At 41.8% G+C, this 16,299-nt stretch overlaps 1 protein-coding gene across 1 annotated transcript in view; it reads right to left on the reverse strand.

Annotated features, from left to right (window-relative positions):
- Nucleotides 1-299: 299 nt before the first annotated feature.
- LOC108696680 (D site-binding protein) overlaps nucleotides 300-16,299 on the reverse strand; it is a 45,764-nt gene continuing 29,764 nt past the window's right edge. The window contains exons 3-4 of the mRNA XM_018226265.2: nucleotides 5,077-5,297; nucleotides 300-4,230 (exon numbers count right to left, since the gene is read on the reverse strand). Of these exons, the coding sequence (XP_018081754.1) occupies nucleotides 4,015-4,230; nucleotides 5,077-5,297 (437 nt within the window). The 3' untranslated portion in view covers nucleotides 300-4,014. The remainder of the gene's footprint in view (nucleotides 4,231-5,076; nucleotides 5,298-16,299) is intronic.

Here is a 16,299-nt window from a genome sequence, read left to right on the forward strand (position 1 = left end):
GGGAAAAGCACCGACAAATAATTGTATCAGACTCATTGCTCGAAAACCTATACCTAGTGTGACCCCTTTGACGCACTGTACGCATATTAAAAGTAGACACTAAATAATTGCCAATTAATGTACAGGTATGGGACCAGTTATCCAGAATGCACGGGACCATGGTTTTATTTGGATAACGGAACTTTTCTTTAATCTTAAGTCTTCTGTAAACCTTAAATAAATCCAATAGACTGGTTTTGCTTCCAATAAGGATTAATTATATCTTAGTTTGTACAAAGTACTGTTTTATTATTACAAAGAAAAGGGAAATCATTTTAAAAAATGTGGATTATTTGGATATAATTCAGAGCTTTCTGGATAACTGGTTTCTGGATGACAGATCCCATACCCGTATATGCACTCTAGCTTTGCAAGATGTGGATATAATCTGAGTCCAGTTTTATAGAGGTGGCAATGCAAAATGGGACTGGTTGGATCAGACCATACTCACTGAAAAAATATATGTGCACCAAACAATTAAACTGGCACTAGCAGTAAATTGAGGTTTTTCCACCAAACAATGAAGAAGTAGAAGAGGCAACTAGCTGCACATGTCAAGGCTTTGTAGTTAGGGGCTATTCCTTCCTTAATTGGAAACCACTAAGCCACAAGAAGGGGTGCATGCAAAAAAAAGCCTTTAACTAGCATTGGAAAACTGAGATGCTAAGCAGCCTAACACTTCCATAGACAGAGCATGTGCCCTAGCACCAGGAACACAAGGCACCTTGCAAACATATAGAAATATATATTCTTTTGAGCATACACAGGGGATGAGAGTTGAAGAAATAGCTACATCATATTTCCCGTTCCAGCAAGCACACAGTCAAATTCACAAAAAGGGGAGTTAGCTGAAAAGTAGACTTGAAGTGTTCATACGCCCTAAAATACACTAATACCAAAGTCTTTACTTTATGCCACTGTTGTCAATAACCCCACAATTCCTAACAGAACCTGTCATCGGTGCTTATGTTATAAATCCACAGCTGTGCCATTCATTGTTTCATAAGGGCATCTACCCAAGGCTGACAAGCATTGAGATCTATAAGCTTTTACAACCTAGCTCCCTGCTGGTGAAAACGGGTGTTTTATTTATTACTTTCACAATACAGTTCACTAGCAGTACCTGTGCAGATGTGCAAAAAAGATCATGTAAATGTGCGCATCTGGTACCCGCAGCAGAGTGTGGCAGCACTTCAGTAGCATAAGCTAAGCCTGTAAACTAATACAACATGCATTAGCAGTGGGTACATGCCCTAAAGGAAACAGAGGACGCAGTCCCCATTCTTTCGGGGGGGGGGGGGGGCTGGGCACATCTGCTTTCACTGTAGGGGGGGCACAGATGAGAACTGAGAAATGTTACAAAGTTGTGTCAAATTTAAACCACATATTTTGAGCAGCCCTATAACCGGTAATTTTCCAGTCTCGGATAATATTAGCCAAGCTACTGCCACAGACAGACCTATCCTAAATAAGGATACTGTGCAGCTTCCCAGTAGCAGTGGGTGGGATATGTAAGTGATGCTCTAACTGCGGCCCTCCAGCTATCGCAAGTATTATAAATCCTGCCATAGAGCAGGAACTGATCAATTAATCGATTAATTAAAGTGCATACATGTACTCCAATGCACAATCTATATATATAGCTTTGATTCACTGAAGCTGAGATCAATAATCTATAACCTGCTTTTCTGATATAAAATACACACACAAATCTAATTCTACCCAGCTTTTTCCATTTTGTGTAATGGAGTCATATTTTGCAATCTTGTATACCCTGCGTGTTTCAAAGCAACACACATATAGGCCCCAGAAGTAGAAACAGTGTATGCAGAGGAATAACATATCTGCGCAGTCATAGTCCCACTCCCCCCACCATACATAAGAGGTTTTTTACAATTATACCATATTTATAAGTGGATCTCTTGCTCTTATTAATTACCTTTTTTACCCGTTGTACCTAGCATTGCTACCTCACCCCTAAAATTTCAAACCCATGAAATTCCTATGTTGTATGGCCGATTAGCAATTATTTTAGATGCATATTGAACAGCTGCAGAAGGAATCTAAGCCCAATTTTCCAAATCGAGGGGCTGGTCACTTTCTTACCGCTCTAAGTGATGATTAGGAGCCCAGTCTGCTAAAAATAAGTTATGCTTTCTGATTTGCTGTCATGGATACTTTAGTAGGTAATATACTGATTTGTTATGAGCTGTAATAGGCCTGACCACATAATGGACCACAAAGGAAGGCTTAAAACCAAAAAACTTGCTTAGGCAGGATATTGATTTCATATGCGTTGGCAAGAGTTATACCTTATCTGCTGTAAAACATTCCAGTGAACCCAACACAACACAGCTGATTTATAAATATGTAATTGGCAAGTCCACTCGTGCAATTTAGCACCCAGGTCAGTAAATCAGCCCTAATATACAATTTCAGAAATGGTTTGCAGCTTATTTTGCAGATCCAGTACATTCAGTACATTCAGCTGAGAAGGGGCTTTGTATTTGTTGTGATAAGTTGTTTCTGTGGAACCCTGCAAACATCTTGTAAAGCTGCTATTAAGTTTCAAAAGACACATGGGCCGTCTCCAGTAGTACTCAGCTAATATTTACCTACGTGGAAAGTTCCCTACCTGAAACGTCAAGGACAGATATAGGCAGGGTGTTTCTCTTTCAAATGAAAAAGAAGAGGCTTCAGAGAATTTTGGCTGGACGGTTCTCCTTGAAAGGACCGTGGCAGTCAAAATGCTGATGGTGACAATCCTAAAATAAGATAAATAAGTAGAAACGGCCAGACACTGGAAAATAAATCAAACCCCTGCAGTTCATATGTAAGAACTTGTCATCTATAACATCTAGTAAAGAGATGAGGAAGGTGAGAGGAAACTAGTAATGCCCCCAAATCATCTATTTACCCAGAGAGCACCCAGAAGATGATGCAGCCTCTTCCATTTGTAAATCATGACCTTATGAATTGAAGAACACTAATTCTGTTTCCTCTTAATGAATGCAAGCTCTCCATCTAGTTCTGAGCCTTTCCTCTATAAATGGGTTATTTCTAAGCCATCCTAGCTGAGTCATAAACCATCTGAAAAAAATATTCCTTTCCTCTGTATATGGTGGAATAGAATTGTAACAGTTGTGTAAGGCTCAAGAAAGGGTCAGGGATTGGTTGGTGCTTATAAAATATAGTGGTTCACAACCAATCCCCTTTAGCAGAATGTTGTTGGTTTCGTTAAGAGATATAGATTTTGGCCTATATGACATTAAGAATATAAATACAGCATTAGCAAATCCTTACACCATCCCCCCAACTTGTTTATCCAAAGACTGCAATGAATGCCTTAATGAAGTTGATTCATTTCAAATGACAGAATCTCTCTGTTAAATTATCAAAAGTTATATATATAGAAATATATATATATATATTTTTTTTTTTCAAACAATGATTAGGTACAGTAGGTGTCTGTACCATTGGGTTGTACCCTCAACACTTTTGTCTTCAAAACGAAAACCCTAGAAGAGAAATCTAAAGAAAGAAAATGCTACCAGAGAGTTGTGTGCAAGGAATATTTGATACCAGGTAAAGAACCTTGACGTGCTCGCTGGTGTATTGGTTAATGCCTTTGTACAATATGGCAGAATCAGCTCTTGGCTTCCTCTTCCCTGTTAAATGTTCTCTTTTCTTCAAGTTGCTGGTGATACCCCATTTAGCGAATTAGTTCAACAATCTAAGCACCCTCTTCCTTGGAAAACAGGAAGTCCTGACGGAATGTTGAAATTCAGAGGAAGCAAAACAGAGCGAAGTGCTAAACATCAGTTGCTTTCCATATGTCCCTCGTGCCCTCTGTATCTTCTTTAATAGTCAGTGAAAAAAGGGGCAGATCTTGGGGAGACAAAGTATGGGATGGTGGGGGAAGATTCTTGTGAAGTTGTGTTAGTCCGTGCAACAGCTACACAATAACTCACATCTTTACAAGGCTCCATGCTGTGACTCGTATTTGGAGAGGATGTTTCGGTAGCGAGAGAGTTCTTGACGGATTCTGGACACTTCTTGACGCAACACTGAATTCTCTTTCTCCAAGAAGGCAGCCCGCACTGTGATCTGGTTCTCCTTGAGCCGACGAGCATCACGAGAGCGTTTGGCAGCCTCGTTATTTTTGTACCTTCTATTCCAATATTTTTCATCCTGTGGGTTTAATAAGATATGTGTCAATGCTAGAAGACATTTAAATCAGTAGAACATAAAATCCACATCAATTTTGTGCCAGTTATGAAACCTCATTTATTAAAATTTGTGAAACTGGGCCCATAAAGCTCCAAAGTTTTGCACATCTTTCCACCACCCTCTGTGCATTCCCAAATAGGAACTCATACAGAGCCTGTGCAAAATCCAGTACATTTTCTGTGCACATGCATTTACAGAAAGGTACACAGCATATGTTCCATGCCTGCCATTTTGCTTTACTCACTCAGTCACTGCTAAACCTAAATAGACACCAGCTCTGTTAATATAAGTAAGGTTAGAAGTAATATTGTAGGAACTATGAACTAGGGCAAATTCTGACCCACAACAGGACAGGGACCAAGATGCTCTTAAACTGCAACTGGAATCTTTTGATTCCTTGAATAAAAAGGTCATAGCATAGTTCTGGTCTCCAAAAATGTGCATAATTAATTTCAAAGAATGTTAACTGAAACCTATACATTATTCCTTGATTTAAGGCATAAAAGGCAGCATAGTGGTAAATGGTCTTACCTGTTGTTAACCTTTTGCATTAAGATGGCTCAGTGATTTGCGGAGCAGCAACTTGCCAGATACATATTAGTGTGGGATAGATCTAAGAGCCATCTTGTTAACCAGAAATGTAGAATCTACAGCACTGGCGCTATGATAATTTAGAACCAGCCCCCTAGACTCTACCCAGCACTTTAAGAGTTAATTAAAGATGTCCTGACTTCTGCATATTTGACTTTATTGTGCATATCAATGTAGCTTGAATTGTATTAAGTTTAGATAATTTCCTGTCCTTACCTTATGATTGTCCGGCACCTGAATCTTTCTTGCTTTTTTCATTATTGGCTGTGGTTTTAGCTCTTCTTCAGAAAATCGATGCTTTCTGGGGTCAAAGGTCTCATGTCCAGGCACACTTGACAAAGCGAGATCGGCGGGATCTAGATCAAACTTTGAAATGACTTCTATAGATTCTGGATCCTCGGGGCTTGGGCTGTCACTGGACACAGGAGTCATCTGACCTTCAGTGCAAAATAGACTCAGTTAGGAACAAGGCACACAGTAACAGTGGTAGAACATAAAGAAGAGTGCAAAAACATCTGGATTATAAGACTGATAGTCTTACAAATAAATTAGCAATCCAAAACTGCCAATATGTATAAAAATTTGTGAACACCAAAGATATGTGCATCCACCCAAATTACCCATTAACTAAAACTCAGGCTGCTAAGTGCCTCCCTAGGTTGGTCAAGTGGGATCCCTTAACTTAAGATATGAGGACATGTGTGCTCACATGTCCTAAGATATGATATGTGTGCTACAATTGATAGTCTATCAAATAATATATAATATCATATAATAGCCCCTGATGCCCAACCAGGAAGCATTATAAATGCCAAGTCAGAAACAATAAAATCACTAAAAAGACATACAAAAAAGAGACCAAATGCATAGCTGCTTCTTGGTGATCATTATATGTTCCTGCCATAAAGTCTACAGCAACAAAAAGTACAGAACTCCGCTACATTATAACAGGTTCTATATCTTTTACCACTCAAAGCAGTCTGCACGAAAAAAATGGGTTACCATGGTGACCATGTCAATCTTCCTTTTCTATCAGCTGCACAAAACAGATACAATACCAAGGATTTTAGCAAAAACCTCTTTGTCCATTGTAAAAGCACTGTACTAGAGATCATTTGTATTAGTATGTGCATTACAAATTAGTTATGAAAAGTAAGTATTTGGCACAGAACATTCCTAAAGGCAGCCAGCATATGCCTGGGCCAATTTACACTCGAAATGTTGAGATACTTCTGATACGCAGCAAGCAGAAAAGCAATTCAAGTGTACAAAATTGAGAAGAAGCAGTGAAAATGGACGACAGGTCTATTTTTACTCATTTGCTTGAAACTGAGCACTCCCACGCCACAGCACTGGAGCCGTATGTGATGAAGCTTCACTCTTGAATATATAAATACTGTCACATTATCTACCACCCACCCTGCAGCCCACAGCCTTCCTAATAAAATATGCACCCCAACTTTGTCTCTCTCATGTCCATTCACCCAATTAAACTGGAAGTGCAACTGTCTTTTTGGTGGTCTAAGCAGTGGCAAATGTTTGGCCCCACAGAAGAGCAGTTGTAAAGTATTAACACAAATATAATCTCGACTCTGTGAACGTCCCTGCCTATAATAGCCATTTTGTTCTATAATAGCAGTGGGAAGGCACTGCGGCTGTAGGATAGTAGGGAGATATGGTGCTCCAGCCAGGTACCATTTTTGCTGCAGTCCCAGGTGTCCCTTGGCCTGTACTGCACTTGTGCTGAGGCCAGGGTTCCAGATTAGAGACTTTGGATACTGGGGGTGACTAAGAAATTGGCACACACAATTTGCATTACTTGTAATTTAATATCATAATAATTACATTAAAAAGGGGTGGGGTAGGAGAGAAGCCCTCTGATGCCTGCCAACAAATCCCACAACTTCACTTAATCTGTCTAGCAACCGAAAAGCGATTACTTACTTTATATGAACCTGATGTTAACCTCACAATGTGCCTTGCTTGGCTGACACCCCCAGGGTCAGTCCCTGAAATTATATGCACATCTGACTTCTCTGTACAGGTATGGGACCTGTTATCCAGAATGCTCAGGACCTGGGGTTTTCCCCGAATAATGGATCTTTCCATAATTTGGATAATCATACCTTAATTCAATTTAAGGATTAATTATATATTAGTTTGGATCAAGTACAAGGCACTGTTTTATAGAGCAAAAGGAAATAATTCTAAAAAATTTGGATTATTTGGATAAAATGGAGTCTATGGGAGACTTCCTGATAATGGGTCTCATACCTGTACCTTAAAAATAGTGTCCGTTTCAGGAAAGTGTAAAATATAGCTATGTATAACAAAGATCTGACTCTTTTTCATCTCATAACTGGTTTCCAGAATGTCATCTTTTAAAACTAAAGGTGCTAAAACACAGGTAGATATTGATGTTGGCAGCTTACTGGCCCATCCCTAAGGTCAAATTGATTATCTCCCCAACTGACAACTCATCGAGATTCATTCAGGTCATGGGTCTAACTGCCACTCACTCTGGTTCGGACTGGGATTTAAAATAGGCCCTGGCATTTCAAGTGCACAGATGCCCAACCATTTACATGACCAAACCTGTCGGAAAAAGTATACCTTCTATCACTGGATTCTGTATAATTCCAAGTCCACCCACTCCGAGAACCTATGGTGAATGAATAACCCGTGCTATAAATAGGGCAGAAAATGCACTTGGGACACAGGAGGGATGGGGCTCGGGAATAATTTCTCTATAAACAGTTACTGGGGATGCTGCAAAAATCCATTTACCCTAGCAAAGACTGAGAAGCACCGCAGGGAATGATCCAGACCTGTGTAGTGGGTATGCCAGAATAACAGTGAGTTCCATTGCTAAATCCCTAGTGATGGTCTGGGCTGCAGAAGGCAGAGGAACAGCTGGGCAGCTGTCAGATTAGTAGCAGACATGGGAATGCACGTGTGTGGGAGGGGATCAGTCAGCAGGAGCAGGCACACACACCAAGGATGAGCAGGACATGATCTTCTGCCGTCCTACCTCAACTTCTAAGTCCATAGACACCCATAAACACGGGATGTCCTATGCTCTAATGCTTGCACACGTTACACACATCCGCTGGCATTCCGTACAGTCACCAACACAATTGCAGATTACTCTAAATTAATCCACAGGTTTTACTGATTACAAACTGTGTTTCTGCCATTCCTAATCATAACATATCAGGGCAGGAGGGCACGTAGGGGGCAGAAGATGTAAACAAAACTCAAAGCTAATGGTGTAAGTACAATACACAGACCCTGCTTGTCCTGGACTACGGGGTCTGCTTTATTGTAATACTTTAAACGTTGCTGCCCGCTACAATCTTGCAACAGTGGGCCTCAGCGAACAACCATGAGCGGAGGGATCTGCAAGGCCCCTCTGAAGATTTTTTGCAGGGGGCCCTGACGTATTCTAATAATGGCAGGTTGACTATCCCTGGGGGTCAGGATACATCACGGCCTTTATACTTGTTTTATCTCAGTACAGCTCTGTGCAGAAATATGTTCCTTTGCATTTGAGGAGGCTGATGAGCAGGCCTAAACACCATACTGGTGGTTTGATATGAAATTGCTGATAAAAAGGCATCAATTTTTTGGGGGCTGTATAGTGGTGCTTTCCAGCATCAGCAAGGGGGTTGTATTTTCTCTCCATGTGTGAGTGAGACTTCTTTAGGACCTGCTGAGAGAGATGGGACCCATATTAACCTGCTCTTCCCATGACTATGTATCACTAGCCAACAGCAAGGGGGTGGGGTGAGGGCCCCAGGGCTCTGACAGGCAGGTTAATTGGCCCCTGATAAAGCTAAACATAGTGTGTGTGACTATCAGGGATGCACCAAATCTCCCTCTCCCTGTGTATGGATTGGCCACCTTTAGACTGTAAACTCATGTAAATGATATTTTATCTCTGTACATCTCCACAGAAAACATACAGGTGCACAGAACATGTGATATCACTGGCCCTTGTGGGATAGCGGGACATTTATTTACTTTATTTACATGGTGACTAGTATCTCTGTGAACTCAGTGACACAAGCACTTTACTACCCATGATTCCGTGCGTCCGTGGAAGGCGCTTCCATTTAATGGGGGGGGGCGGAGTGTGTCACTGCACGAGCCTGGCTCCTCTAATCTGCTCCTGCACCAGCCCCACCCCTACTCGCACATGTACAGCTCCCGCTGCCTGTGAGTGGATTTCCCCGTCTGGGAGGTGGGAGGGAAGCGAGCACGTGGAGCAGGAGTGTGAGCGGGCCCCGGGGAAGGGAAGGGCGGTGCTTGGGAGAGGACTCGCACAAAGGGATCCGGCCGAGCGATGCTAATTGAAGTGAAATCCTAAATTCCTTAGGGGGCAGGGCTGGCTGGATGCGGCATATCCGAGCTGCTGCAGAGCATTTGTGGCTACAGCTGAGCTGCCGTATAAACTGCTAGTCGTACACACTGTCCAGTTTCAGCCTTGGCAAAAGATTTATAAGGAATGTCCAAATGTCGGCTGTTACTGAACTACTCTTCCCCACAGTCTCAGCGAAGATTTGTCTCACTACTGACAGGATCCATTTCTCAGCACTTTATTGCTCTATTATTATTATTATACACCTGGGGAAATTATTCTTCCACTTAACCCCTTCAAACCTGGATCTCCTTGAGAAAGATACCCCCCCTCCTTTATTTTTTTTCTTCCCTATTAAAGGGGTGGTTCACTTTTAAGTAAACATTTAGTATAAGATAGAATGGCCATTTCTAAGCAATTTCTCAATTGGTCTTTTTAATAGGTTTTTAATTATTTGCCTTTTCTGACTCCATCTAAAAAAAAAAGCAAATGCTCTTTAAGTCACACTTATTTTTATTACTCCTCTTTCTATTCATATCCCAGACTCTTTTTCAAACAAATGCATAGTTTCTAGGCTCATTTGTGCCCTAGCAACCCGATTGCTGAAATTGCAATCCAGAGAGCTGCTGAATAAAAAGCCAAATAACTCAAAAAACACAAAAATAAAAAAACAATTGCAAATTGTCTCAGAATATCGCTCTCCGCATTATACTAAAAGTTAACTCAACCTCTTTAATAACGTTGGCATCCGGCACTGTTTTTACCAGGTGGCAACCCTACATAGAAAAAACACAAATGCTAATAACCAAGCTTTAGATGCAGCATACATGGCAGCATGGAAACCAGCAGGGTCTGCCGCTTAAACCCAAAATTAACTGCTAATTGAAATGGCATTTTTTTTTGTTCCCCCAGTTTTAGGCCAATGGCACACACTGTCCTGTTCCTGTGCCACTGCTCCTAATATTACTGAATATAAAGTAAAAATTAATATATTTTAAAGGATTGACAGTATAATGTACTGTCGGCTCTGCACTGGTAAAATCGGTGTGTTTGCTTCAAACACTACTATTGTTTATATAAACAATCTGCTGTGTAGCTGTAGGGGCAGACATTCAAGCACAGGAGACTCAGAAGATAACACCTAAGTGCTGAAGAATCCCATTGTATACTACAGAGCTTATCTAATTGCTGTGTATCCTGTGCGTTTCTCCCTTTTCAGTCCCCTTGATTACTCAACAGCTTGTTTATATGAACTATAGTAGAGTTTATGAAGAAAACACACCAGTTGTACCAGTGCAGTGCAATCTGTACAATATGTTTTAAATTTTTTGGTGTTACTGTTCCTTTTACTGCCACTGCTTTTGGCAGTAGCTATCAAAATGCCCCATGTGCCATTTGCCTTTAGGAGGTAAGGTAAAGCACCTAGCAATTGCCTCATCACAACTGCCAACAACCTTAGGCAGTGGATGGTGGGGCCTATGTTGGTTTGTCTGCTGCTTCTCCCTCTCTGCCCTAAAGAAAGTTCTGGTGTCAGTAATGCTTTGGGTCCCAGTGGATTTTACAGTCTAAGGCCCCTATCACAAACATATTATAGTCAAAAACATCAGGATCCAATTACCTGCCTGTATGTATCAGGAATGTGGGAGGGAACCCTCACGGAGAACAAAAGGGTTAAGGTTAGTAAATGGCACAGATAAACAGCCTTGGAGTGAACTGTGCTGTGGTTTGGGGTCTGTTCCAGTTTCTAAGCGTTTCTTTCTGCATGCAATCAAGTCACAGGCAGCTGCACACAGCAGTGTTGCACAGGCGTCTTTTGTTTCTCTTTATGGAAGAAAAACCTCACAGCACAAGAGCTACCACCATCATGCCTGTCTAAGTGCCAACTATGGGAACAAGGACCCGGATGGGTCTCTGCAGCAGAACTGCTGAACATACAGGCACTAACAGATATGAATCTGGGCCACTATACAGCAGCATTCAAGGGGTTGTTCACCTCTGAGTTAACTTTCAGTATGATATAGAGTGATATTCTGAGACAATTTGCAGTTGGTTTTCATTTTTTTATTATTTGTAGTTTTTGAGCTATTTAGCTTTTACTTCAGCATCTCTTCAGTTTGCAATTTTAGCAATCTGGCTGCTAGAGTCCAAATTACCTCAGCAACCATACATTAGAATAAGAGACTGGGGACTATGAATAGGAGAGGCCTGAATAGAAAGAATAATAATAAAGAGTAGTGACAACAAAACATTTGTAGCCTTAAAGAGTTTTTGATTCTATATGGGCTCAGTGGCCCCCATTTGAAAGCTGGAAAGAGTGAGACGATAAAGGCAAATAATTAACAAAAACAGAAGACCAGTTGAAAAGTTGCTTAGAATTCGCCAATCTATAACATGCTAAACTTGAACTTAAAGGTGAACCACTCCTTTAAATAACAAGGCAAGGCATCCCATGAACCTGAATGGAGTAAGTCATATTAGAATAAAATAAAATTAGATATTCTATAAGTAAAGGGCTCGCTTTTGAGCTATGTACCAAATTGCCACATAAGGCAGTACCTGCTCTCGAGCAACAAAATTGCTGTGAAACAGGATCAAAAAGTCTGCTCACTTCTGTTACTCATTGAGTTGCTCTAAGGTGACATTGGGCAAGAGATGTACCAGGAGACATTATATATTAAACAGACGGACATATAAAATTGTTCCAAGAGCGTAATACTTTGGCCCCTTTCATGAAATGTTCATTTTGGTTGCCAAACCCTTGCCTGATTTAGGCACCCAGAAGGTGGGCAATCAGGCTGATTCTATCTTTTACTCCCATGCCAAGGATCAGATCTGTGCAGATTAGTGATGTGCGGGCCGACTCCTGCACAAAATCTTCGGGGCGGGTGCGGGTCGAGCTTTTCTCCTGCTCTCTCTGCCCGAGACCTAGTACTGCCGGCTTCCGGTGACAGAATTTATAGACTTCCGCCTGCCTCCGCCCAGCCCCTCTTGTGACGTCACTGCGGGCGAGTCCACAAAAAGAGGGCAGGAGCGGGCCCGGGTCGGGTGCGGTTCAGGAGGGGACGGGTTAGGGTCGGGTGTTGGTCAAGAAATCCTCGACCCACACATCACTAGTGCAGATGGAGAGAAGTTTAAACAGGGCTGATGAAGTGGTGCCTGATCCATATCTGGTTGAGCACTGAACAGATAATAAATAAATGGCTGACTGAGTTGAGAGTGACCACGGCAGCACCAGAATCCTACACAGAACCAATTTTTGAAACCCAACATGGACTGGCATTCAGAACAGTAATCACAACCCACATTTTTACCTGCTAACCAACATCCGCTTTATCTGCCTTATTTGCAACCCAGTGACCACCATTAAACAGTAAGTGCTGTTGCTGTAAAATTAAAATGATATCATCAGAAGTGGCGGGAGCAAGAAAAAAGCTCCAAAAAAAGGGAACTTGTAAAACTTGCTAAACCCACAACTCGATCCACCAACCTGCATCCAAAAGTTAAACCCGCAGGTTACCTGTTTTTTTTCTGGGTAACCCGCGGGTCCCTGACCCACTGCATCAGCCGGTTTAGCACACAAAGCAATTAGGGTTGCCACCTGGCTGGTATTTTATCGGACTGACCGGTAAAAATTATGTTTGATCCCAATGTTATTAAAAGGGAAAAAAGATAAATATATAGGAAGGCCGGTATTTTTTTCCAGAAAAGGTGGCAACCCTAAAAACAATGATCTTACAGTAGTACAATGAGAACTTTCACTGCAAATAATATGGATTACAGTCTCACATAGGTCCACTCGGGCAGACCTGCTGACCCACAACCTGAACGACACCCGCATCCAAAATGTCCTCCTACCCAGATCCGCTATCTGATCGGGACCCAAATAGTTAACTGATCTTCTGACCCGGACCCGCAAAACCGGAAGTGACATCATTGTGGACAAAGTGACATCACCCCAATGCCAGATACGAAGGGTAAGTGAAAAAAACTTTCTGTATCCTCAGGGGAGGTTTTACATGTTGTGAATCAAACACTGGCCCTCAAAGTGGCCCCCCTCCCCTGTACATTTTCTTATCCATTTAATACATTATTAGATGCAGTGAAACAGAATTAAAATGGAGCCCACAATATCCCATGCAAATGGACAAGATGGAGCGCCTCAGGCTCCTTGGCATTGTGTTCTGGAATATGCACATTTGCTCATGGGCACTTCTCTGGATAAAAACCAGTAAAAAAAATAAATCCTTGCAGTTAAATCTGCTTTTTTTTGGATTTTGTCAGCATCAATGCTGTGTGTAACTGGATAACTGAGGGTTGTAGCCAAAGTGCAAAAACAAACTGCGTGTGATTAACTGCACTTTGTTTAAAGATCCTGTAAGATGGACGAGACTCTTGTGCAAAGGGACATTGAGTGCCAACAGAAAGAGAACAGTTCCTTAGGTGCCAAATAAATGACAAGGTACAAATGCAGGTTTTGTGCTTTATTATTTCAGAGCTCAATGCCACACAGGCAAACATCTCTGCTCAGTGCTTCACATAACAAGAGTGTACCATATGTTCCCTCTATCACAGTTCTCTGGAGATGTTAGTGGAGAATTATACTGTTAACACTAAGGGCTCTACACAGAAATATCCTAGCCCATAGTTAGGCGATGAGTTGGTCATTAGTTGAACAGTCTGCATGGCTCTGCTATTACACTGGAATGCTGGGTAAAAATGCTTCATTGAGAGGGCAACATGCACTGGATTTTGGCATTTCCTAATATACATTCTATCCCACAGCCACTGCTACAATAGGCACCATCTCTCCCTACTACACCTGCCATCCCACAGCCAAAGTCCCTTCCCAGAGACTATTATCCCACTGTTACTATAGGCACCATCTCTCCCTACTACACCTGCCATCCCACAGCCAAAGTCCCTTCCCAGAGACTATTATCCCACTGTTACTATAGGCACCACCTCTCCCTACTATACCTGCTATCCCACAGCCACACTCCCTTCCCAGAAACTATTATCTCACTGTTACTATAGTCACCATCTCTCCCTACTATACCTGCTATCTCACAGTCACAGTCCCTTCCCAGAGACTATTATACCACTGTTACTATAGGCACCATCTCCTCCTACTATACCTGCTATCTCACAGTCACACTCCCTTCCCAGAGACTATTATCCACTGTTACTATAGACACCATCTCTCCCTACTATACCTGCTATCCGACAGTCACACTCCCTTCCCAGAGACTATTATCCCACTGTTACTATAGACACCATCTCTCCCTACTATACCTGCTATCTCACAGTCACACTCCCTTCCCAGAGACTATTATCCCACTGTTACTATAGACACCATCTCTCCCTACTATACTTGCTATCTCACAGCCCTAGTCCCTTCCCAGAGACTATTATCCCACTGCTACTAAAGGCACCATGTCTTCCTACTATACCTGCTATCTCACAGCCCTAGTCCCTTCCCAGAGACTATTATCCCACTGTTACTATAGGCACCATGTCTCCCTACTATACCTGCTATCCCACAGTCACACTCCCTTCCCAGAGACTATTATCCACTGTTACTATAGGCACCATCTCTCCCTACTATACCTGCTATCCCACAGTCACACTCCCTTCCCAGAGGCATTTATCCCCACTGCTTTTATAGGCACCATCTTACCCTAATATACATGCAGTCACATTCCTCACCCAGAGGCTACTATATGTAATACTGCACTGTCAAGACTGGCGGTGTATTACCCCCCCATATTGTGCCTACATAAACTCCTGCTCTATTGAGCCTATAGCAGTTGCTCCTTGTTGGACCCTCTCAAGTTCTGCCCTTCCCTTGTAAACTCAGTTTTAGTGCTAATAAACTCTGGTGCAATGGTTACTCATGGCTTAGCATTAAGCTGAAATGTAGCTCATCTAAAAATGACTGACCAGTCCAGAATAAGCAAGGTCATACGAAAATCATTTTAATGTCTGTGTTTATTTGCTTGCGCCACAGCCAGTGCCCCTTTCTTAACCTATGCTTGCGCTCATCATTCTCTTGTTGAGTGAAGTTGGCCTACTAACCAGAAAAGGCTGCCAAATCTCAAGCCAAGATGAAGAGCAGAAAGATTTAAATGTCATATCATCTCTTCTTAATGTGCAGTAGAACAAACATAGGGGGCTGAACACAAGGCGGATATTTTACTACCCATGAATAAAATAGCTCTTGATGGCAATGTTATTAAATGGAGAGAAAAATAATAGATAGGAAGACTGGGAGGATTACATATTGTATTTACAAATCTCTCACACTCGTACCAGTATTAAGAGGGTCATTTAAAGGAGAAGGAAAGGCTAAAACTAAGTAAGCCTTAACAGAAAGGTCCATCTAAATATACCAGTAAACCCCCAAAGTAATGCTGCTCTGAGTCCCCTGTCAAAAGAAACACTGCATTTCTTTCCTTCTAATGTGTACTCATGGGCTTCTGTATCAGACTTCCTGTTTTCAGCTTAAACCTCATTGCCCTGGGCAAGAGCATGCTCAGTTTGCTCCTCTTCCCCACCCCCTCCCTTCTCTACTGTAATCTGAGCCCAGAGCAGGGAGAGACTCAGGCAGGAAGTGATGTCACACCACGTTAATACTGCAGCTCCTATCCTAAACAAACAGAGAGTTTCTAGAGCTTTTTACTCAGGTATGGTAAAACCTTCTACAGAATAAATATAGCATTCTAGCTTGCACTATTGCAGCTAATCTATTGGCAATAAAATGCCTCCTTAGCTTTCCTTCTCCTTTAAGGTCGAGTTTTAGAGGTTTGTGAGGTTTTTATAAGAAATACTTCATGAAGGCTATTAACATCTTCAAATGGTTCAAGAGACCTCTGCCATTAACTTCTACATGACCTCGACAGGTTCTCGGATTCAAGCTATTACCAGCTTTCGGGGTATAAAAAGGATTTCTTTAAAAAACCCTGAAAAATTTGAAAAAAAAATTTTTTTTTGATACAGTGCCCCACAAACGACTGCTTTCTAAACTAAGGGCTGTTGGGCTTAAAGGAATAGTAACAGCAAACACAACCAGTTTTACCAGT

Source organism: Xenopus laevis, chromosome 7L (assembly GCF_017654675.1).
Source record: "Xenopus laevis strain J_2021 chromosome 7L, Xenopus_laevis_v10.1, whole genome shotgun sequence".
NCBI lineage: Eukaryota > Metazoa > Chordata > Amphibia > Anura > Pipidae > Xenopus > Xenopus laevis.